This window comes from Rosa rugosa, chromosome 4 (assembly GCF_958449725.1).
Source record: "Rosa rugosa chromosome 4, drRosRugo1.1, whole genome shotgun sequence".
Lineage (NCBI taxonomy): Eukaryota > Viridiplantae > Streptophyta > Magnoliopsida > Rosales > Rosaceae > Rosa > Rosa rugosa.
In genome coordinates, this window is record NC_084823.1 from 40,707,118 (window position 1) to 40,733,137 (window position 26,020).

Here is a 26,020-nt window from a genome sequence, read left to right on the forward strand (position 1 = left end):
CGTCCGCACTGTTGTTAAAGTGCGGACGTTGACGCTGCAGTTCGGCTCGGGGCGCGACGGAGCGGTGGGGCTTGCCGGACGGACGCCAGGGGTCGGACGGACCGGTCTGCAGTCGGTGGAGTCGTCGGCGACGTGGTTGCAGCGCTGCCCAGAAACCTGTAGTTGTAGGTGAGGTCGCTGCCCAGAAACCTGCAACTCCGACCTCGAACGCTGCCCAGAACCGTCCGCCAAGCCTCCAGCCTTCGTCCGCCAAGCCCCGAGCCGCCGTCGCCGCCTGGAACTCCGCCGCTGCGTCGCCGTCCTCACTTTAGCAAAGTGCGGACGTCCGCTTTGGAACGTGCCTGTATATATTTATAGGACTACATGTATATATAGACTCAAAACATATATGCATATGTGTGGTCTCACATATGCGGTTTACTGCTCACGAGCTTATGGTATATATACACATTTCTTCTAAAACTGGCTTTCCCTCTCTGCTAGCTAGCTTTGGAAGGAGTTCAAAAGCTGGAAGGTATGGTGTGTGATGGTGTACTTGCTATGGGGATAAAAGAAAGATTTCCTATATTAGTTGGGTAACCAGAAGGTTGAGTTTTGCAATTTTCACTGTTGGGAACTCTTTATGGGAGTGGGGACGAAGTGGTGTTAGCTCAGTGGTTAGAGCACCCACTACCTAATGACGAAGTCATGGGTTCGAGTCACCATGGGGGTAGGAGTGAAATCATTTGATCCTCTTTTTTTTTTCTTTTTTTTTTTTAAAAAAAAAAAAAACTCTTTATGGGAGTGGGGTATCAAAGATTAGAAATATGGGGTTGACCCCTTAGAGGAGCAAATGCGCATTTTTGTTCTTTAATCTTGCCTCGATCTCCCTCTTCAATTTTTGCTCCCACACGCTAGGGGTAAAATGCAAGAACTTAAATTACATTCTACAACTATTTTAGGGTTTAAATTAAAATCAATGAGATTAATTTTAATCGAACGGTTCTTGGTCTACAAAATTATATCCACCTACAAAAGATGTAATTAGTAAGTTTTGAAGGCTTCTCTATGTGTTTTTTTTTTTTTTCTTTATTAAAAAGAGGATCAAAGGGTTTCACTCCTGCCCCCATGGTGACTCGAACCCATGACTTCGTACATAGATAGTGGATGCTCTAACCACTGAGCTAACATCACTTCTCTATGTGCAGTGCTATGTGCCTTTATATTCATTTCTTCTTCAAAGTTTAGAATGGAGGGCTTTCATATTATTTTTGACTATTTCGTTGTTGTGAGTAAATGAGGTAACTTCAATCTTGTTAGGTCACTTTGTTTATTTTAATATTTTTACCTAGGAATGAGACTTACACAAGTAGGATTTGGAAGACATCGTACCCAAGAAACCAAAGTGCCTCTTTCCTCTCACATAAACCGAGCCACGACAATCCCAATAGACCAATCTGCCAAAGGGCTGAAGACCGGCCGTAGTTGGTGGTGGCCACGAGAAAATCTATCACCACCACCTTGGAGCCAAAGTCCTGAGGAGCCGCAAAGAAATCCTAGAGACACCTACCAAAGAGAGAGTATTTTTTCTTCAGGATATTTTTTCAGCGAACCAATTTTTAGTTGATTAACCCTTTTTTCATATAAAATGAGTGGTGCTATTCACACACTCATTTTCTCTATTCACACATCTCTCTATTTTTCTATTACTTTAATTCAATTCTTTTTTACAAATTATGCTCACTACCTTTCTTTGCAATTTACGATTTTGATTTTTTTTCTTTTTTTTATTTGGCAAGTTAATCATGAATCAAACATCAATACATCATTATACAATAAAAAAAAAACAAATTTACCTATAAATGAAGGAAAAATAATACGTTCATTAAGTGGAATAACCTGTATTATTAGACAAGGAATATACTTCCCAGGCAATTACGTTCATCCAACTGAATCTAAGGGGGGTGTATTGTATATGGAATTAGTGGAACTTTTAAAGAAATCTATGGAATTTAAAAGTCTGGGTGTATTCAATATAGACTTTTAACAGTCCATGAAAGTCTTGAGGTATTCAATTAGGATTTTTAAAGACTTCATGAATTCCACCAAAATTTAGGGGTATTCAATTAGGACTTTTAAAAATGAATAAAAGTACAGAGGTATTCAAAATATCATTCATACTTATGGAATTAGAAAATCATGGATAATCATGGACTTTGTAGTGTTAACTATACATACCAAACTCCAATAATTTTCCAGCCTCCAGACCAAAGATTTCAAAAAGTCTATCAAAGTTTCCTCTTCAAAAAAAAAAAAAAAAAGGTCTATCAAAGTTCTTCTCTCCACGCACGAAGAAGTTTGTCCTTCATCATCTCTCTTTCTTAATTTTTTGTCTTTTCTCTAATCTTTTATGAGGGTAAGGCTATGGTATGTTAATGTTTCTCATATATCAACTTTTTTTATTACTTTGAGGACTCATTTTACTACTTTAATGACTCATTTTATCACTTGAGAACTCATGTGGTAACTAAAAAAATTTACCACTTTAAGGACTCATGTTACTACTTTGAGGACTAATATTACTATTTTGAGGACTCATTTTACCACTTTAAGGCAATTGTATGCATGTTATACGTTAACATATTGTAGGATTTCCCATTTTATGATATCAACCTTTTTTGATACCCAACATGTTCATTGTAGTTGTTGAATGTGATTTTTTTTTTTTTTTTTCAATTGTGGTACTTTGAACCCTAATAGCAATAAAAATGATTTATGAAACCCTAAAACTCTGTGGTCTAACCCTAAGACCTTGAACCATACTAAATTTTATCTTATTAATTAATTATTCTCATTAATTTGAATTTATATTATGGTTCAAAAACAGGTTGAACAATTGAATTTCAATTAATTGATTATAGATCAAGATATTGACCAATATTGCTATAATATATGTTAATCGGCGAAAACAAAATTGATGAGAATAATTAACCATAAACATCAAGTGATCTATATTGTATATTTATGTTGTTGGGAGATTAGGAATAAGAACAAACTCGCTAGACAGACTAACAATCATTTATTTGAGTCAATTTCTATTAGAAGATACTGGAGCATTGAAGAGACAACAAGTTATTATTTTGTTTTGTGTTTGAGCTGCATTTGTTTTAATTTTTTTTGTTTTTTGTTTTTGTTTGTTTGTTTGTTTTTTTTTAATATTTTGTACATCTTAGGAAATCTGTAGAAGTCATTCATAATAAAGTATATAGATTTTCATGAATCAATAAAAGTCTGTTGCTAAAATCAATGGTTTTAAGAAATCCATAACAGTCTATCAACTTTTTAAAGAATCTGTGGACTTTTCAAAAAATCTGTCATTTAAAAAAAGTCTGCACAAATTCAAATACAATACACCCCCGTAAATTGTAAAGTTTGTCCTCAACTTTGCATAATACATTCTTATTATTTATGAGTGAGTGTTCTTTCAATATAGTTATCTAAAATACATTATATTAAGAGTTCATAGCCTTGATTATTGTTGAGTCACAAATTACTTATGCAATTGTGCCACATAATTATGAAAATTGATTTGTCTTCCATGCTATTTTACCCTTTTTAATCCATTTCCTTTTATTTGTAGGAAACCTTGCATTGAGAATAAAATGACTATTTTGATGAGCTCAATATGAGTTCTCAAAATTAACCCTGTTGACAATTGTTGGTATATAGCAAGTAGGGATCGTTCTATCCGGGGATTAAGTGTGCTCCTGTCATTTAAGCATCAAACAAAGAATATTAATACATTTATACAATATTTACGAAAATTTACAAAGAACAAAGAGGGGTTTCGAAATTTGTTTTATTTTCTAAACTAATTATCTAATTAACTAATTACAATGACCACTCAACCAAGAATCAAGATAAGATGAACGGATGAGAATGTATGATGTAATTAACAACCTTTAATACGAATTCAAGGATACAAATCATGATTTTCGAATCAAACACATACTTGAATGAAATTAATCAAGAACAAACCATGAACGGATGCATAAATTCTTTTTACCTGCTTCCTCAGTTAGAGTAATCTCTACACACCCCTAGAGTAATCTCTACGCAGCAATTCCAGATGTGGTCCGGTCTCCACCAGCCTAGGCTACTTGAGTAGCACCACAAACGTCCACGAGGAAGTCACTTCCAAGATTCAAGTCCGAAACATACAGACATGATCAGTCAAAAGTTAATGTCTCTCTTGAGAGTAGTGAAAATCAAGGTGATTATATTCATCAAACATATAAAATTGACAAAACACTGAAACTCGGTGGGTCGATTCTCAATATTTGTCAAACATATAAAATTGACAAAACACTGGAACTTGGTACTAGTTGCGAGGGAGAGTATTCGATGCACTGTCAGTGCATGGGCACTGGCAGCATGGTAGTCACGTGCCTGTTAAAATAGCTTCTTCCGTTAGACAACATGGTTAGTCAATGTTTCGGTCAACAAATGAACTTTGTCCAAAAAAAATGTGAAAGGCAGTAAAAAGAAAATTTTACCACATAACCACACGCGATGCACGTGGGAGTAAACGAGGAGGATTAGGGCTCTAAGGTGGGTTTGAGTTGCAGCCGACTCCTGTTCTCTGAAATCTGAGTAAGACAGACAAAATCGATTTGAAGAAGATATTGAGTGGCAGCCTTTATTTGAATCGTCGGCACCATTGATCGATTGTAGCCGGCTAATGCAATTTCGTTCTGGTTCCTGCAGTCCAAGTTCAATTCTGTTTGTAATTAGAATTTGAATTGTATCCACGAGAGCCTTGCGAAGGTGATTAAGCAAGTGGATTTGGTCGCCAATTCATCCATCGGAGCAGCTTGAGGTAACGATTGCTTAACCAAAATAAGAAGTTATATGTTATATGTTTGTATTCTTGTGATGATTGCTGGTGCTGGGTCATTATCTCACAACGGAAAAAACCAACAAAACTCTTTTTTTTTCCCCTGTTAAGTTTTTCATGGCCATCCTCTCATGTAGATTAATCGTATTTTGCATGATTTGGTCCCAAGGTAATGAAATTATACATGGCTTGGTTTCTGGAGTAAGCTTGGGTGTGCCTAAACTATAACTATTTCCTTTGGAAATACTTTGTAATTTTGTGTTTGCTAGTTTGGTAAGAGTCTCTGTTAATGTTGGAGTTGCCTTGGCAAGACAGCTTTTAAGTGCCCGAGTCATAATAAAACATATTTGACAAAAACATAAATTCTGTGCAAGTTTTACTAGCTGAGGTACATTGGCAGTTCTTTGATGCTTGCATGGGTTGATTAGAGTAGTCCTTTGATGCTTGCGCAATTTTTCTCTTTTGTGATTTTTGTATACTTGATGTGTTGATTAGAGTAGTTGCTGCTGAAATTGGTTGTTATATATACCATTTTGTACTTTGAAGTTTGCCTTTAGTGGAATGACTTGGCAGCCAACAATTGTATTTATTAAGCAAAAGTCTAGGTAGATGAGTAGAGTCTAGTTCGGCAACACCCATAATATAGTCAAACAATATGAATGTTTAGTGCATCATTCAATTGTTGAAACAATTTTTTTTTTTTTTCTGTTATAATAATAAAAAAGGTAGATGAAATTTGTTTATAGTGCATCATTTTTTTTTTTATTTTTTTTTGTGGATTTACTTACCGACATTGGTGTTTTCGGCCCGGTATTGTGCTTTATTAACATAGATAATGATACATGCGTAGGTATTCAGAGGAACTGATTTACGGACATTTGGGCAGTTTGCCGATGGGGTGGAGCAAGGGTTTTATGGACGATGATGGCAACTGTAATAAGAGAAGAAAATTCACAGAAAGCCTGAATAGATCAACTAATCTTACAGAAAGGTATTATACCAATAAAGTAGAGACTGCTGAATGGGTTGATGGTAGGATCAGATTGCAGTGTACACTGTTTGAAGGTATTTCGCTGGTGAATTCCGAAGTAGCTTGTGTGAAATATGATATTAGGAAGCTTTGTTCAATGTTGCGGTGTTTGGAGCCCAACATATAGAGTGTGAGAAAGAAAATCTGTGAAATTGAACAGTCCTTATCTGACATGAAGGTTGGTGGTGTGGAATCTATTGTTGCCGATGTTATTAAAGTTTTGAAGACAACAAGTTTAAACACTATGCCTCAGGTAGCGGAAAAGGTAGTAGAATTCAAGGACATAGATGGCCATAATTTGTGGACAGACATCACTAAGGAGAAAGAACCGAGAAAGTTATGTCCATGCACCCCAATAGCTACTGATGGCCTTCTGCACATGAAAATTTCTGACAAAGTTCCACACGAGAAGGTATCTAATAGGAGGAAAATTTTAATTGTTTGACAGAACAATTTTGAAGTAGTAACCATGTGTTATCATTTGATTGTATTTGCACAGGTTGATCATATGACAGATGAGAAGGTGACAGAATCGGCCGACAAAAAAACTTTGACGGGCTTCAACGACTCAAAGGTTAAAAACAAAAACGACGACAGATTTCCGTCCAAACTCCTAGGTTGAAAATTTGTACAATAATAGTTGAAGCTTCGACATTAAAGCTTGTGTCCATCCAAACTTTTTTGAAAATTGTTTTCTCAATGTTTTGTTAATATTTTAGAAAGAAAAAGTTTTTTTTTTTTCGGTAAATAACCGTAATCAACGGTTCACTATCTCAATCAAGGCCTAAATGATGACAAACAGGCTAATTGTTTCATAGGGATCGTCAACGGGCCCGGCCCGGCCCATTCATAGCGGGCTTGGGCCGGGCCTTACTATATTTTTAAATAATAGCGGGCGGGGCCGGGCCGGCCTTTATTAAAAATAGACGGATCCAAGCCCGTCCATATAAAGCAGGCTTTGCGGGCTTTTTCGGGCCGGGCCGGGCTGGGCTTGGCCTTGCGGGCTTTATGTATAAAATAAATATTTAAAGACACAAATTTTTTTTTTTTTAATCAAGCTTTGGAAATTCATTGGATAATGATCAAATACAATCAAAGATAACATATCTATAATTCTATATTGTACCAAAAAAAAATCTTTATTTATATATAGATACTAATTTATTGATAAATAAATTTTTAAAGGCACTAATTTTTTATAAATCTATATTTATACATCATACACTCCAAAGAGCAACATATAGCAATTCAAAGAAAATGAGAAAACTGACCGTTGGATGTGATTATTACAATAAAATAAGAGTGTGGTTAAAAATTTAGTCAATTTCACCATAGTTTCAAACCCGATCGGATTGGTCAACTGTAGTCACTTGCATGTTTTCTTGGTTGACCGATGGCGTGATGAACGCAAAACTTGCTTATTTTTTTACATCACGTTTGTAAATATTTCATCGATGGATGTGTGTGGACATAAGATAAAAAATTCAATTTTTAATTACAAATACGTTGACCTATACTAATTTGTCTCCTAAAGTTGTATGACTTATACATTGCATTTAAATTGTTGAGGTCCATTCTAAAACAACCGTGAAGTGGAAGATGAATTTGGAGAAACCAACCGCTCGATTGAGAGATTGTAATATTTTATGGTGGTTGTAAAAAATCTAGTCAATTTGGTTATCGTTTCGAATTCGATCAACTAGGTCAAACGTAGTTACTCTTATAAACCTATATTTATATATCATACACTCCAAAGAGCAACCCCTATCAATTCAAAGAAAATGAAAAAACCGACCGTTGGATGAGTTTATTACAATAAATTATGAATGTGATAAAAAATTTAGCCAATTTCACCATATTTTCGAATTCGATCGGATTGGTCAACCGTAGTCACTTATATGTTTTCTTGGTTGACCGATGGCGTGACAACCGCGAAACGTGCTTATTTTTTCACATCACGTTTGTATATATTCCATCGATGGATGTGCATGGACATAAGATAAAAAAAATTAATTTCAATTACAAACACATTGGCCTGTACCAATTTTCTTCCTAAAGTTGTATGACTTATACATTGCATTTAAATTGTTGAGGTCCATTCTAAAACAACCATGAAGTGGAAGATGAATTTGGAGAAACCAACCGCTCGATTGAGAGATTGTAATATTTTATGGTCGTTGTAAAAAATACAGCCAATTTGGTTTTCGTTTCGAATTCGATCAACTAGGTCAAACCTAGTTACTCTTCTAAACCTATATTTATATATCACACGCTCCAAAGAGCAACCCCTATCAATTCAAAGAAAATGGGAAAACCGACCGTTGGATGTGATTATTACAATAAATTATGAGTGTGGTTAAAAATTTAGTCAATTTCACCATAGTTTCAAACTTGATCGGATTGGTCAACTGTAGTCACTTACATGTTTTTTTGGTTGACCGATGGCGTGATGAACGCAAAACTTGTTTATTTTTTTACATCACGCTTGTAAATAATTCATCGATGGATGTGTGTGGACATAAGATAAAAATTTCAATTTTTAATTACAAATACGTTGGCCTATACTAATTTGTCTCCTAATGTTGTATGACTTATACATTGCATTTAAATTGTTGAGGTCCATTCTAAAACAACCATGAAGTGGAAGATGAATTTGGAGAAACCAACCGCTCGATTGAGAGATTGTAATATTTTATGGTGGTTGTAAAAAATCTAGCAAATTTGGTTATCGTTTCGAATTCGATCAACTAGGTCAAACGTAGTTACTCTTATAAACCTATATTTATATATCATACACTCCTAAGTGCAACCCCTATCAATTCAAAGAAAATGGAAAAACCGACCGTTGGATGAGTTTATTACAATAAATTATGAGTGTGGTAAAAAATTTAGCCAATTTCACCATAATTTCAAATCCGATCGAATTGGTCAACCGATATTTAGAATATATATATATATGCACATATTGTATATAGAAGTATAAGAACTTCCACACACACACACACACACACACACACACACACACACACACACATATATATATATATATATATATATCTCTATATATATATAAACACACACACACATACATGATATATTGATATATATATATATATCTCTATATATATATAAACACACACACACATACATATATATATATATCTATATATATATAAACACACACACACATACATGATATATATATATATATATATATATATATATATATATATATATATATATATATATAAACACACACACATATATTGATATATCTATATATAACACACACACACACACATATATATAAAAACACACAAATATATATCTATATGTTTGTATATATATATTTATAAACACACACACATATCTACATATATATATATATATATAATATTTTACGGGCTTTTGCGGGCCGGCCCACTACCCACCCGAGGCGGGCTTTTTAACGGGCCGGGCCGGGCCGAGCTTTTAGCCCTCAAGGCCGGTGGGCCTCCATCGGCCCACTTGATCCGCGGGCTTTTTGATGAGGCCTATTGTTTCACACGGTGCATATTACTTTGTGCTATAAACAATGGCAAATCTCTTTTATGTCATTATCGATGTTTTAAATCGCACGAAATCTCTACATGCCTACTAGTGTGGTCAGACTTTTTTACTACTTATATACAAACGTATATCTTCCAAGATAAACAACGTGAACAGAAAAGAAATTTGCTAATTTTTTTTGGATATATGGGGGTCAAAAGGCCCAAAGAACAAAGACAAAAAAAAAAACAATTAGGAAGTAACAACTACATTCCTAGTTATAACAGTTTCACACAAGTCATCAAGAGCAGCATTCACAAGTTGACCGTTGGATGTGATCACTATGGCATAAAATGGCTAAGGTAAAAAATTTACCTTCTTTAGTATTCGCTTAGATATCGATCCACATTTGTCTACTATATTATATTAATTAAACTAAAATGCCCGTAACCAAAATTTTATTTAAGCAACATAGATTTCTAAAGAACGATTTTTTTAAATTTTTTTTTTTGTTAAGAAGAGGTCGAGCAAGTAATGCGGTTATATAATACTTTCTTTTTAATGATTGAAACAATAAAATTTTATTTCAGTATATTTTTTATTAAAGGAAAAAATCTATGTTTAAGGCCCAGAGAGGGAAAATGATATTCAAAGTTAAATAAAATGTCCAATGAAAATATTTTTACTTCATATTTTTGTAATTAATATAGTTTGTTTATTTATGTAATTCGAAGTCTAAGTATCGTAGTTATGGTCTTTTTAAAATAAAATGAAAAAGCGAGAAATATAGAAATATAGAATAAAAAAGAAGAAGAAGGTGAAAAAGCGAGAAATATAGAATAAAATGAAAACAGAAAACAAAGACTTGGACGTTGTGGTGGTTCGAACCCGCATCAGAGAGTGCATAATTATTGGCATCTACCGCTGCACCAATTGCAGTTTGCGAGAAATATTGCTTCCTTTCTTTATATAACTGTCAGCTCTCTGATTATCAGATTCCACCATGCCCAGAAATACCCAGAAAACCCAGAATTCATGTTTGGTTATTGTTCCTCTCTTCTTCGACGTCTTCCTTCAACTTGAAGGTCCATGGGACAATTTAAACGCTGCTCCGATCTGAATTTCAGTGGGATTGGATTGGGATTCTTGTCATCGTCGCCTTGACCGCCGCCGGCTCCGACTAAGTCTGCAGCCCATGATACCAATCCTGCCATCATTCACTCTCTCTGTGAATTTGCAGTGTTGGGGTTTTGAAATTGAAACCAGAAACAAAGCAATTCGTCCATTCCCTAAACATATTTGAGATCGCCGGTCGACTGTTCTACTCCCTCTCTCTGTTGGTTTTGGCTTCAAACTTACCATAGTTTTTACCCTTTTGATAAATTTTACCTTCTTCACCTTTTTTTTTTTTTTGATTCAATCTCAGCAAAGTTAACATTGTTAACCCTTTCAAAAAAAAAAAAAAAAAACATGTGTTAACAAAAAGTTTATATGTATGGATGACTCAGATTACATAAATAACCGAGCCTATAAATGAATGGCTGAGATTATCTTTTAATATTAAAATATTCGTCAGTGCAAGTGCACTGACGGTGCATAAAATCCTCTTCCCTAGTTGCGATCCCTAAAGGCCTCGATAGTTATGCATGCCATGACAATTAGAGTTTGGAGGTAGTAGGGTTTTCTCTCCCATGATCTTTTTTCTTTTTTTTTTTTGCTCATTTGATCTTGTTACTTAATTTCAAAACAAAGAATGAATGGGCCATTATTTTGTTATTACTGTTCGCTTAATTATTCGGTTTCTTGTTTAGAAATTGGTAATATATAAGATGAAGTAACCCAGAGTTGGTTTTGGATTATGCTTTGATAACATTGATCACTTTAAGAATTATTTTATAGTTTTAATTTGTTTTGCTGGTCATAGAGTGCTCACCGCCATGGTCAAGGATTTCACAAAGGATGATGTGTGCCATTGTTTAGATTGCATGTTAATTTGTCACACAAGGTTCGTTAATAAGTTATTTCGTCACTTTTAATAATATTGTCTATCATGGTGATGCTAGAAATCATGATGGAAATAAAAAAGTTTGAATATATTGAACGAAAGTGGAGAACAAACCCTAATCTGAGAAACGAAGAAGATGAAGGAAAATGAAAAGAGAGAAGCAACTGATATTTTCTGTGTCGGTAAGCTACACTAAGCTTGATTAACCAACTGATATTTTCTCTGTCGGTAAGCTACACGAAGCTTGATTAACCCTATTTATACTAATTTGGTGCTGTAACTACTTATTCTACTCTTTCATCCAGTTCTGACACGTGTAGCTCATTTTGTGGTTTTAGAAATTTCCATGTCAAGCTTGCACAGTAAGCAAACGTCCTTTTTTTTTTTTTTTTGGTCAGAAGTAAGCAAACGTCCTTTATGAATATTTGCTGAGCTCACTTCCATTTGTCTTCACTTTGACCTTGATTCTTATTCAGAGTTTCGTCATTTTCTTTCATCACCTTAACACGTGAAAGATGATGTCCAAGACTCAGCGTTCTGTTGCTACTATTACCGAAGAGGATGCCGAACAGTTTCTTTGCTCCATGTTTGGAGACGAGTCGGAGATCATAAGCTTGGGTGTGGTTAAAGATGTCCTTGGTCAGTGTCGGTATGAGGTTGAAAAGGCCTTGGATGCCTTGCTCGAGTTATCTTCTTCCTCAAGTAAGAGACAGTGCTCTTCAGAATATATATACCCGCAATATTATGCCCAGGTTCTTGCTGGTCCTTCTCAAGCTCATAGGAGTACGAGTGCAAATCTGTCTCAAATGGTGTTGGAATCTTTGTTCAACAACTCAAAGAGAAGTCGTCAGAATAGAGAACCAAGAACTATGAGTTCTTGGAAGTATAGTGTCAAGGAATGGCAAGATTCTGGGACCCGAGTTTGATGTTGCTAAGGGAGCTAAATATGATGCAAACAGAAGTACTGCAAAGGAGCATTGGAATTCAGTGAAGTCCTACCATCAGAAAGCTGCGACTGCGTATTCAAACGGATCACGGGCATATGCAGGTTACCTATCCGAGCAGGCCAAGGCAAAGTCGAAAATGGCACGAGAGACGGACAAGAAGGCAAGCCAGGAGATATTTAAAGCTAAAAACAAGGACAAGGGCATAAAAAATGATGTGATGACAATTGATTTGCATGGGCAGCATGTCAACGAAGCAATGAAGCTTTTGAAGATGCACATTCAGTATGGAACCAATACACAATCGCTTCGATTTCTCAGGGTTATTACAGGGCATGGTGCAGGGAAGTTTATTGTGAAACAATCTGTCATCAAATTTTTCCAAAATGAAGGTATTAAATGGAGTGAAGAGAATCCAGGAGCGGTGTTAATCAAGCTAGGTTCACACAGAGACTACTTCAGATATATGGACAGGGATGTACGTAGTATATGTTCAGTCAGTTAATTGTAAGGAAAACAAGTACGATTGTAGGCTAGGGTTGTAAAGCTTTTGCTGGATTCTCTTTTAGTTTTGATTAGGAGATAGCTATGTGGGCACACCCCAATATCCGCGACTTAGTTATCTGTCACTTTATAAGTATATACAGCCAAGTAGGCCTCTAAATGGATCGGATTTGGAGCGGATCGACCTAAATCCAAACCCGTTTACTAAAAAATTTTTTTGATCCAAACCTGCTCCGTTAACCCGGCGGATCATTGATACCTCGATCCAAACCCGTATCCATCGGATTAACGGATACCCGATCCGTTTATAATTTCAAATATTTTTAAATTTTAAATAATAATATTAAATTTATATCATGATAGCTCATAAGATATTAATAAAATATTAAAATAACATGATCTACATGAAGAGTATCAACAAAAGTAAAATTACATTATCAAAATATTCCTTACACCAATAAATTAAGGTAAGCAAAATACTTTCAAAACAATACTTTAGCTTCAATTTCATCAGCTCTTAAACACTTTGCACACTTTACCTAATTTCATCTTGGCATTTCTTCTTCTTGTAAGTGTGAAACAGATCCTTCAAAAAGAAAACATAACAAAATAAACCTCTGTGCAATGAGAAAATCAGCAACAAATTGAACACAAACAAGTACTAATCAGACTTACTTTTCCGTTTTCGAGAGGGAAGCCAATCTTTTGTAGTCACCAAAACCTCTACAGTTTCTGGAAGCATATATAGAAGCACGAGATTCATCGATCACTCTTCCTCCAACACTAAATGCTGCCTCTGTACCATCTTTTGCTGCAACTACCATTAGTTGATCAATGGCTCTTTTGTTTCTTCTAATACACCTAAGCAAATGATTTCTCAAATGGCTCGTTCCTTTAGATCCAGCCACAAGTAACTTATGACAATGGCTTACATTTTGCCATTTCGCTTCCATTTGGCCTTCTAATTTTTTCAAATTCCTCCCAGACCTTTGATGTCAATTTTCGCTTCTCTGGTGAATTTGAAGTTACTTCTACAACCTTCCCGTCAGCATCCACTTCAACAACATCCCCTGGCTCATCTTTTTTCCCATCACCATCAACCATCTTTTAAATCAAGAAAATCCTGAATAACACAGATATATAAACAAACAAAAAACAATTATCAATCACCAAGATTTTACTATAAATAAACTAACATTGAAGAAATTGTAAAAAAGATATATACCTTTCTTTCGAGATCAATAGTTTGATAGTGAAAGTTGACCTTGATTAAACAATTGTATGTAGAAGCATATGGGCAGGATTCTTCTTTCTTTGAGAGACGTCAGGACTGAGGAGATGGGTATGAGTTTAATTATGCTTCTACTATTCTACACTCTTCTTAGCTTTTTGGTAAACTAAACATGCAAAGCCATTATTGATTCCTCTTGGTTGATGGACTGATGCCGTTTACGAAGACTGTCTCTTAGATTTCTGCAAAGAAATCCTTAATATTTTATATATATTTTTTTAAAATAATAATATATTAATAAAAAATAATATTTTATTATTAGAAAAACGGATCGGATCATTAACGGATCGGATCGACCTAAATCCGTATTTGATCCATTTATTAAACGGATTAACGGATTCGGATCATTAACGGATCAACGGATCAAAATGTTCGATCCAAACCCGTCCAATAGTCACGGATCTGGAGCGGGTCCGGATCAAAATCCGGTCCATTTACAGGTCTACAGCCAAGGTTTGGGAAGGTTATGTTTAAGCTGACCCTTTTTCTCTATTTTCGGAAGCTCAAGTATGCAGTACATCAGTACAGTGTTTTGTACGTACCTAGTTGTTTTTGTTTCTCAATTAACTGAACAAAATGTTTCTTATAATGTAATTCATTTGAGTTGACATGCATGAGTGTTTTGGGTACTGCAATAATTTTACGTATATGAAATGTGTTTTTCTTTGTTTACTATTTAGTACGTATTTACTACTGTTGGTGTATGCAAATCCAATTTTCAGATAAAATTTCCACTTGAATTCACCGAACTCACCGAAGTCGAGCTTAAGATTTGGGTTAGTACCTCCCTAGTGTCATATTGTCATAATGAAACTGGTGTTATTGAACTCTGACTCGTGCTACATGGATATACCAGTTGCTGAAGAAATGTCCCGTATTAGTACCTCCCTTCTTTGTTCCCATACAGTTCCAGTTTCTGAAGAAATGCCTTGAAAACTACTCTCGGGCTTTGAAAGCTTAAGCCATTCCTAGAACTTCGGTGTGCCTGTACCTTCTCTCCCTTTACATTTTTTAACTGTACATGAGTCAAACCTCATATATTTTGGGGGAATTACGCACTTAATTAGCTTATTCAAAAGTTTGTATAATCTCTTTTACGGTTCTCTTCCTACTGTTCTCTTGGGTAAATGATGATTGACTCTGCCTTATTTTTCCTCTCAATTGACTATGCCTTTATAGCTTTACTGATGAAAACAACAATGCAATGCATTGGAAGAAATGTATACTGATTTGATCATGTACTTGTCTAAAAAGAGATATAGTTCATTGAGGAAACATGAATATTTGGTCTGTGTCCTATCTTTAATTTCGGGCTTCAGCTTGGTACGTGATATCTGCTTGGGCAACTTTTGCGAAATTTAGAGGGGTATGTTGCGGAGTAATTATTGGTTTCAGTAATCATCTTGAATAATATTCTTTAACGATGTATGTATGGCTGCCCCTCTTTCTCTAAATCTGCTTCTAATTAATTTAGTTTCTCAGCTATATTACAATTTGATCAGAATAGACGAAGTTTCAAGTGGAAACACATGTGCTTGCTTGACCTACACCGATATGATCTGCAAAGTTTCACCTACACTTTCATTTAGCATAGCTTCTAAAATGAGGACAATATATGGCCACACCACAATGAGAATGATTCTCAATTTGATCATGACATGTACCAAATATTAACTCGCTCACCTATTTTGAACAATCTAAGTATCTAACCAATGTGCCTTATTGTTAAATAACAACAAGTGTGGCATGTGACCCACCATTGTGTCCTAACTAGAGGTGGCAAACGGGCCACTAAGCACGAGCACGGCACGGGCCCGGCACGCTTAAAAGCGGCCCGGCACGGCCCAAGCCCGTTAGTGGCCCGGCACAACCCGAGCACGTTAGAATAACGGGTCGGGCTGGGCCTAAGAATATTGACCCATTGGCCCGGCCCGGCCCGAGCCCGTAATGGGCCCGGCACGGCCCGAGCACGACATATTGTGGGCCGGCCCGTTACAAACACAAAATTTCATTTTGTTTTTAAAAATATTAAAAAACTATAATGATGAGATTTGAATATGAGACCTCTTTATTTAAAATCTCATGACAATTCCACTAATGCTTTCTTTTATATTGTCAAAATAATGAAACAACACATTATATCCTTGTTTTGACATAAGTATTTTTTCGAAATATTAAATATATGTTTATTAATAAAGACTAATCTCATAATAATACAACTATAGAATGAAGGAAATAATAATAGATACTAAATCTTCATTATATTAATCAAGGCTTGAGGGCAGCCGCACCAACCCTTTATTCAAAAAAAAAAAAAAAAAAAAGATTAATCTCACAATAATATACTAAAAACAATATATTTTGAGTTTTTTTTTTCTTTCTTTCTTATAGTGGAATATAAAAAATATTAGAAATCTAATCTTAAAAAGCTAAGATTAAGAAAAACGTTGTAGAACTTAATTTATTTTAATTTTCTACATAGTTAAATAAAATTAATTTTTATTTGTTCAAATTAAGATTTTAAAATCGTGCTTTATAGTGGGTAGGCACGAGCACGACCCGTTATTGACCCGGCACGAGCACGGCCCGACACGATATGGGCTCGGGCCATGGGTCGGACCGGGCTTAATGTTTAAGTAAATGGGCCGGCACGAGCCCAGCACGATAATAAATGGGCCGGCCCAAGCACGGCACGAAGCACGATTAGGCCCGCTTAAAATGGGCCGGGCCGACCCGTTTGCCACCTCTAGTCCTAACTTAACCACCTAATAGGTGTTGAGTTTTAATCACAAAAGGCCTCGGTACAATTAGGTGAAAACCACCACTTATAAGTTATATTTTATTTGTCCATTTTCTAATGTGAGATCTTTCCTCTCCAACACATATTAGTGCCTCGTTATCAAAAATATCGGATAATGAACTTCTTAAGGACGAACTTCAAAATTTTCGGTTTCATGGGCTCTTTTGGGCCTTGCCCAGAATTTCCATGGGTCGGTGCACGCGCTCCTAGACTTCCTTTGAAAAACATTGAACTTGGGCCTTGGAGGGATCAATGACTTGGCCATTTGGGTAGAGACTAGGTGTGCCTAATTCAACTTGGATTCGACTTGACCTTTCGTTTTGTCAAAGAAAAAGCTTGATTAGTCACAAGAAACCAAACCCGGCCCATGAAGAATTCTTAAGAAACAAGAAGCAAAAGCCTTACGTTTTGACAAAGGTCCTCCGTGGTACACACTCTTTCAGTTGGTGACAGAGCCACCGGCTTCAGCAAAAACCCATAAACCCCTAAATTTTCAACTTCCATATCAAAACACAAACTCCCAATACAGCGAGCAACAGAGAAGCAGAGAACAAGTAAAGATGAAGGAAGAGGAGGACGGACCACCCAATAGAGAACTGTACGCACTGCTTCACATATCGCCCGACGCCTCCGATGAGGAAATCAGAAAATCTTACCGGCAATGGGCCCAAATCTACCACCCAGATAAGATTCAAGCTCCCCATGTACGTCTTACTCTGAATCTTAATTCACTTGCTTTGTAATTTTTATAAAGTTTCAATCTTTTTCTTGTTGGGTATATATCAGTTTCTGTATTCGGTCACTATATGTGTTTTACTTGGGGCAGTGATTTTTGTTTTTGGTTTTTTGGGACATTGGTTCTATTGGGTTGGTTCTGTTTTTAGTTAATTGTGTTTAGAACAATCATAAATGTGTTGTGCTTTGGAGGACATTGGTGCTGTAATGTTTTAGTGCAAAGCTAGATTTTTTCTATGGATTTTGAACTTGATCGATATGTTTCAGATGAAAGAAGCTGCTACAGAAAACTTCCAACGAATATGCGAAGCTTATGAAATATTGTCGGATGAGAACAAAAGGAAGATATATGACATTTATGGTATGGAAGGATTGACTTCTGGTTTGGAGCTTGGTACAAAGCTGAATAAAGCAGAAGAGCTAAAGGAGGAACTTGAGAGGTTGCGGAAATTGAAGGAACAACAGAAGGTCGCAGCACATTTTCAACCTTCTGGTACCATACTAGCCAATATGTCTTTACCACACTTTTTACGCGGCCACGGCTTCATGAGAGGGTACAGCTCAGTTCATTCGTCATTACTTTTTGTTCCTTTGGTGATTGATCATCTTGAAGAAGACTAAAACAATTTGGCCAACATTGTTCTTTTACTACAAGAGAGTCTTTGTAGCTAATTTACTGGGAAAATTCTCCAGTTAGGCTGGCATACATTGTAATAAGTTGATAATATTGGTCCATCTGAGTGTCTTCCTTTACTTCTTGGCCAAGTGTCACACACTTACAGGCGCAGGCGATGTTCTTAGCTCCTTATGTCTCTAGTTATTTTACACCTTCCATCATTATAAATGTGCTTTTATAATCGACATAGTCACAGTTTGTAGATTATCACTTTTTTTTTGCTCGCTTATTTTATATCATGATTATTATTAATTATTAATTTTTTATAATTTTATTAAGATGTTGTTTTGAAAGGCAATGCCACTAACGTTCCTAGAATCTTATTCACATAATTGTCCTTGGTATCTGAAAGGAAAGTTATGTTTACTATACCACCGTGCCTGTTGTTTTGTCCGAGAACTAATATGTTTAATACATACATGTCAGAATGGCTATGACAAGTTCAGTTCAGTCTCAGATATCAACACGCAATACACTATCAATTGGTGGAAATGTGGCAGTTAATGGGAACTCTGGCGGCGGAGGAGCTACTCTTGTTTTTCAGCATCAGCTTTCACCAGTTTCTTCCATAGAGTTTGTAGGCTCAACCGGCTTAAGGTCGCTTCTTGGGGTGCAGACATCTCGGTGAGTGATTGATCAGTTTGACTTTTCAGCACTTTGTTGGTTCCTCCTCACATCTTCATTCTCTCTTCTTCCAGTCACTTATCCCAACATTTAACTGCAACAATGGGACTTGCACTGTCTTTGAAAGACGGTTCGCTGAATCTCTCGAACATGTGGACGCGACAACTGTCTGAAACTACAAGTGGAAGTGTATGTGCCTTGTTAGTTGACTCAATTTGTTATTGTTTTTGTTTTGAGGCTTTGTGTTGTATTTTGTAACGTTAGCAATAGGAGATTATGCATGACTAATTTGCAAAATGGAAGCATTTTCTTTTAGGCATGAATGTGTCGGATGCATCCCAACTATGTTTGCAGTAGAAATGTATTCCATCTTTACAGGGACATACCAAATCTTTACAAAGAATTAAAAAAAAAAAAAAAAAAGCAAGTGAAAGCTTCAGGAATATGAACTGGGCTTGTGAATGTGTTGTGAACAATAAAAAAGTAGAGTACTAATTTGGGTAGTACATATGCATTTTTCTTTTTGGTGATTGCTAACATGTCACTTTCTCTTAACAGATAGAGCTTGCTCTGGGCTCTGATTCAACTATTGGAGTAGGATGGCAAAAGAAAGAACAGAAATCATCTGCTTCTGGACAGCTGAAGGTACATTTATGTTTGAGACTTCAAAATCTGTTGAACGGGAATATCATGGAGACATGCAGTTGTGAAAGCCCCTATCAGTCTACACTTTTCTTATTTTTCATTCTACATTTCAACATTTCTATAAATGAAATTGCAGTACAATTTACATCTTAGTGACTCTATATTACTGCTTTTTTTTTTTTTTACTCAATCTTAAGTTCTTCCTTAACTCACTTCTTCATTCATGTTCGACTTTTACAGTTGGGAATAAATTCTTTTGAGGCGTCAGCCAATTATACTCGTCGTTTTTCAAAAAAGTCTCATGGTCATCTAGAAGGCAAAATTGGAAGGTATATTATGAGCAAATGCTTACTACTGCTTTTGTTGAAATTTATTTATTTCTTCACGCTTTACAATTTTATAATTATTGGATCAGTAGGCCATGGCTATCAGTGGAAACCTTGTTCTTGGTTATGTTCTCTTAGAAAAGAATATATTACCAGTAATGTCTTCAATAGTTCAATCCAATTTTTCAGTCATACATATTACCATGCTACATAGAGGAATCTAGTTCCGGTTGTTTAGGAATTTATATGGAGTCTTCTTTTGTACTCCTAGTCTGATATGAACTTGATATATAGGCATGTTACCCAAATGGAAATACTATTTTGATGGTTCAAGTGCTTTTGTGTGTGTGTGTGTTTGTGTGTTCACTATAAACTACTGAATTTTATTTGTTATTAATGCAGCCATGCCCTTGTGATCGAAGTTGGTGGTGGAAGAAAGTTATCTAAATTTAGCACTGTCCGCATGTTGTATTCAATAGGAATTCAGGTGATTCAAATGGAACTATATATATGTTCAAAAATTTTAAGCTGCATTTATTGGTTGGAATATACTTTCCAGAAAATTTTCCTCCATTGGAACAAAAAATATCAGTACATTTATGCTTTATCTTAATTTTTTAATTGTGTGGAACCTAATTAAATGTCTTGGAATAGTGATAACCAATTTAAATTAATATATCTGAGTTATTGTAAAAACCTTTCTTTCTAAGGTATCTCGAAGATACAGTAATAATGCGAGTTGCAAGAAAAAATTTCTAGGATAACTTTCAGGGAGTAGGGGGTGCTCATCTTTGGTTGGTTGATTTTGGAATTTTCATACCTAGCAACTGGACTGATCTATGTTGGTTTTGGAAATTTGAACCTAATATCAACTAATTGAGGAAGGGAAAATGATCTCATCCAAACCAAAAAAGACTTCAATTTGGATGATGAGCTTGATGTGCTTTGATGAACAGTTGACAGTTTTAAAAGCAGGAAAGAAAACTTAACGCACAGGCATTCTTTGCAAATTAAATCATGACTATTTCTCCATTTCCCAGATAAAAGTAAAACAGAAAACATAATCAAAGGAAACACAATCAATATTGGCATACTTGTCATTTGTGGCACAGTAAAAAAGAAAGAGATAAGTGGGTCAGTGGAGTGATAATTGTGCAGAGAGATTAATATTTGAAAGGTAAAGCTATGAAGAATTTTGGGTTTGTGTGTGTGTGTGTGTGTGGGGTGGGGTGGGGTGGGAATGGGATGCAAATCAAGGAAAAAGTTCAAAAGTCTTTTGAATTGGAGGGAATTGAAGTGGGAGTTGGGAAAGGTCAGTCAACTGGCTGTGCTTTGGTATTCTGGCTTAACGGTTTTTAGACCATTGAGCTGCCTACCAAAATGTGACTTTAGGTCTTTACATATCTGAAACCATGTTCACCCGATGGTCGGATAAATAAATGGTCGAATAAAGAATTAGTTAAAAATAAATTCTGCGCTGGCCTTTTTTGTTCAGTTTAGTTGGTTTCCTTGGTTTATCATTTCCCCCCTTTTAGCATCTTTGTGGGATATAGAGGTGTCCTGAAATTTTTTTTTTTCCCAAAGTCAAATGCAGGTTAATGGTGCAATAAAATGAATTTATTCAAAATTTCGTAAATATTTTGTATTAGTTGTGTAACTTTCAAGTGTTTTATTACTGGCTATATTTAAAGTTCATCCTATTTCTCTGATAAATTTACTGTTCCTTTAACTCATATGTGACTTCTATATATACCTTGACTGTTCTATAAGCTTATATATTTCCTCCTATGGCAGGGTATCTCTTGGAAATTGGAATTGCATCGTGGAGGCCAAAAGTTAATTGTTCCTGTAAGCATTATCTCATTTTCCTGAACTCTAGATGTTAGTGTGCTAGTTTGACTTGTAAGTTGTTCATTTGTCTGTGCACCTTCGTATTAATGCACTTTGGGATTATAAATTTTGGCTGCGTCGAAGTTTGGGGAGAGCCGTTGGCATTATATGGTTGTACAAATAAAAGCCGGGGGTTCTCTAGGGGCTTTTGCTTTTCTAGTTGATGCTTTGTTAGCTTTACTCGAAACTCGAAACAATAATTTATTTTGATGCAGTAGTGCTACTGGGATGATTTTTGTACAAGACTGACATAGAAGCAGTTCTTGATCTGATAATTGTTAGTTTTCGTGTGATAATTTTAGATCTGTGGCTTTACAATCATTTATTAGAATGCTAATTTACAGAGGAAATGACATCATGCCGCTAAAGTTATCCAAAAGATAACTAACACTTATTCAGAGTGATAAATATTTGTTGGAGTTATTCATTGGAGTAGTGAAACCTTTGACTGCTATATCTATGTATACAATTTGTTTTAGAAAGAAATTAATATCTGTGTACATTTTTTTCTTCTTACTTTTCACAAGAAACAAAGTTCTATGTGCATGGTACTGGACAAATAAATAAAACCACTACATGAAAACTGAGGCTGCATCACAATAACATAACACCTGATATAGCAACTTCCTAGGCAGTCCACAACACTTGTTTAATGTGGAAATGAATTTGTTGGTTTTATACTATATCAATTCTCAATGTTTGGAAATTTATTCTTTTTTTCTTATTAAGTTTTCACTTATTTCTCATGGGCTTTACATGCAGATTTTGCTTTCAAGGCATTTGAATCCCGTGTTTGCAACTGGAGCATTCTTAATTCCAACATCGTTGTACTTCTTAGCCAAGGTTATTATCCAACTATTTTGACACTATGCTCATTATTTGTTTTTCTTTTTTTCTCTTTTTGATAAGGTCCTTTATATATATATAATTGAAACCGTGTTCAGCTTCATATATCCAAGGTAGGAAGAGTTTCCTTGATCTCTCTCTATCTCGTCATTTTTAGAATGTAAATCATACCTTTTTTCCTGAGCATACTCTAACCAGTTTCTAATTTTGTCCTGTGCTTGCAACATGAAAGTCATCATGTAAATCTCAAAGAAAGATTAGCCATCTAGAAGACAGCCATGTCTGATGTTTCTATATATTTTTGATGTAAAAGTGGGTACTTCTATTGTGGAAAAGAATCTTCATCTAGGTTGATCTATTGTTGAACCTGTAAAATTTATAGGTTTCTCTGATCTCCAAGATTATTAGCAAAACCTGACTTTGGTATCATAGTAATAAGAATTATTAAAAGAGGAAAAGAGATTTTGTTAACTCTCGGAAACAAATAATAGGTGATATATGGGCTGGAGACTTGAAGATGCAATATATTATATCAACAAGTTAAGCTGATCCGGGAATTATATGTTCAGTGCCTTATTTTTTTAGGTTTTCCCTGAACCCCTAGGTTAGTAGCAAAATCCGACTTTGTAATCATAGACTGAAGAGTTAGTTAAAGTGGAAAAGGGATATCCAGCAGGTGCCAAGATTTTTATTTAGAGTAGTTGTGCTATTGATATTGAAGGTTAGAGATATCCTCAGGTGCTAACTTGTATTTGTTAGTCTGCAGAGTTCCTAAATAATCAGTTTTATGTAGTGTGAAATTTACTTGGTATTTGGAAATGGAAGTGTTATGTTTTATAGCTGGCTATGTTGATCAATATATTGCCTATTGATTCTGTGTCCTCTTTGTATGCCTGCAGAAATTCATCCTCAAACCTTATTATCTTAAGAGGGAAAAGCAGAAGGCTCTAGAGAACATGGAAAGAACCTCTGCCAAGGTATGGTCATCCATATGTAATATAGTATGTGTGCTTTGTTGTGCTTTATGCATGCTTTCTGGTTACCCTTCCCTTATTTAATGTCAGGACCTAAATATCTGCAAATGTTGGATTTCCTATAAGTAATTTTGTCTTCTTTTGGTGTGAATAATCATGGTTAGTAGGAAAATTTCTTTACACTAGGCATGTAGTTGTTAATTGCAAGAAAATGTTGGTGGTGTTGTCCAATAAAAAAAAATTTGGTGGTGAAATGCTAAAAAGATGCTCTTGGTTTTGAGTCAGGTCCTTGTGTTTGCAAATTTTAGATTATATTGCAGACCCAATCTGCTTTATAATGTTTGGTAAACCTTTGATTTATACACCGTGGATATCTTGCTTTTCTTATCTTTGGCCTTGTGTCAAAATGTGGAAGAATTTATAGCCCTCTTTCTGCAGGTTCAAGAGGCACGAGCAGCAGCAGATAAAGCTAAGCAGTTATTACAAAATGTAGCAAATAGGAAACAGAAAAAGCAGCAAGAATTAGGGGGCCTGGTAATCACGAAGGCATTGTATGGGAGTGTTAAAGCTTTGAAGAAAAGGGATGAACCTGTAGAACCAAATGATGAATTAGCTTCACAGTTCATTGATGTTGCGCTGCCTCTAAATTTCCTTGTCAGCGACGATGGGCAACTCAAGGTTTGTTGTTTCTCAAGCGTACTAAGTGATGATCTTACTGTTTTACAACTACTGTTCCGGTAGATATAAGAGGAAGAGGGAGTGTTAGGTTAACACGTAACTCATTCTTTAGTAACTGATTGCAACTGCTTGACATACCAGTCTGATATTCTCTTCTGAATCACCACTTACGATCCAGAAAAAGTTTTAATACTTATGGGTTCAATAATTTTGCTAAGACTTCTGATTGCTTAATTTGATCTGGCAGCTTCACGAAGGCGTAAAGAAGTCTGGCATTATGGGCTTTTGTGATCCATGTCCTGGAGAGCCTAAGCAGTTGTATGTGGAGTACACTTATGGTGGCAATATATACAAGGTACACTGCAGTTTCCTCGTTTTTGAAACACAGATCTCTTATGAGTGTTGAATTTCTTATGGCTAATTTTAATCTTGCCTTTTTTTATTGGTATCAGGTGGTAGTTGATGATTATGCCGAGTTGCTTATACCTCAGGAAAGGCACAGAATTTGAGTATCCATTTTATGATGCTTAAATCTACATTTTGATTACCTCTCACATTTTGCATGTTAGACAAGCCTCTTACTAAGGAATTAGATTTTGGTAACCCAAAATGTAAAGGTATCTCAACTAGATTTCCTCTTTTTTTTTTTTTTTTCTTCTTCTTTTCTTTCTTACAGCCGCTGCATTTTTCTTTCCTGAAATGTTAAGAACTGTGAAAAGAATTTTTTTTTTCCTTCCCCTTTCTGTGTTTTACATTGGCTGAAGTTTGAATAATAGCCATTTTTACTAGAAACAGTGTCATGCCTGCCGAGCTTCCAGTGTACTCCAATGATACAAATGTATATTCCATATTTTGATGTATTTGGATGATGTATCTGGGTATAAATGAGATGATGCTGAGTTTGTGGTTAAGAGTTTTTTTTTTCTTTTACTTTTTATTTATTTGTTTTTACTACAAACCCCGAAAAGTTTGAACACGGGGATGTTTGGTCTGGCAACCTGGAAACTTGGCTAATGACTAGCCGGTGGAGAAATGCAAGCTAGTTCATGAGAAGATTAACTGAACTTAGCAAGGGCAAAATTGTACTAGAACTTAGAAGTCTGATGATCGGACTTTTTGAGTTGCTGTCCCTTGCATTCAATCGGCAGTCAAACGTTAACCGTAAAGTTAATATTTTATCGAATTGAATCTCATTTGGCAGTTGGTGTATGTAGTTTTTGGGAGCTCTTCTAACAGCCGTGTTCCCATGGTCAGCTGCTGACCAGGGGAACACGATCTGCTCTTCTAATAAGGACCATTAAAATGAGGATTAGTTGAAGACTTTCTAATCAACAGTTTAAGAGACTCACTTTTCGATTATATTATAGTAAATCAACCGTTAGATGTTTATGTATGCATGAGTAGATCACTTCTGAAAATTTTCTTCCAAATTATTAATCGTTAAAATACCGAACTAGATCAAATCAATGCACGAACTAAATCTGTCCAACATGAACCATTCATGTTCATAATTGATAAATCACGATTATGAATGCTTTAACGATTTTCAAATTGGTTGAAAAATTGCATAAATGATCTACACATAAATATCTAAACAACTAATGGTTGATTTGAGGAAATGTGATCGAAAAGTGGGTCTAACACAAAA

General features: G+C 35.5%; 1 protein-coding gene, 1 long non-coding RNA gene and 1 pseudogene across 2 annotated transcripts; all 3 read left to right on the plus strand.

Moving 5' to 3' along the window:
• Positions 1 to 4,607: 4,607 nt before the first annotated feature.
• On the plus strand, positions 4,608 to 6,512 carry LOC133742035 (uncharacterized). The gene is made up of 3 exons (XR_009862327.1): positions 4,608 to 4,858; positions 5,727 to 6,318; positions 6,406 to 6,512. It is a non-coding gene; the product is annotated as an uncharacterized LOC133742035 (long non-coding RNA).
• A 5,445-nt stretch (positions 6,513 to 11,957) lies between these two features.
• Positions 11,958 to 12,888, plus strand: LOC133744823 (SMR domain-containing protein At5g58720-like; annotated as a pseudogene).
• Positions 12,889 to 17,380: 4,492 nt separating this feature from the next.
• Positions 17,381 to 25,274, plus strand: LOC133706728 (chaperone protein dnaJ 13). Its single transcript, XM_062132273.1, has 13 exons — positions 17,381 to 17,682; positions 17,981 to 18,267; positions 18,816 to 19,013; positions 19,088 to 19,202; positions 19,572 to 19,658; positions 19,899 to 19,987; positions 20,387 to 20,471; positions 21,779 to 21,832; positions 22,637 to 22,717; positions 23,620 to 23,697; positions 24,133 to 24,372; positions 24,620 to 24,727; positions 24,825 to 25,274. The coding sequence occupies exons 1-13, from the start codon at positions 17,539 to 17,541 to the stop codon at positions 24,879 to 24,881; spliced, it is 1,623 nt and encodes a 540-aa protein (XP_061988257.1). The 5' UTR covers positions 17,381 to 17,538; the 3' UTR covers positions 24,882 to 25,274.
• Positions 25,275 to 26,020: the final 746 nt, after the last annotated feature.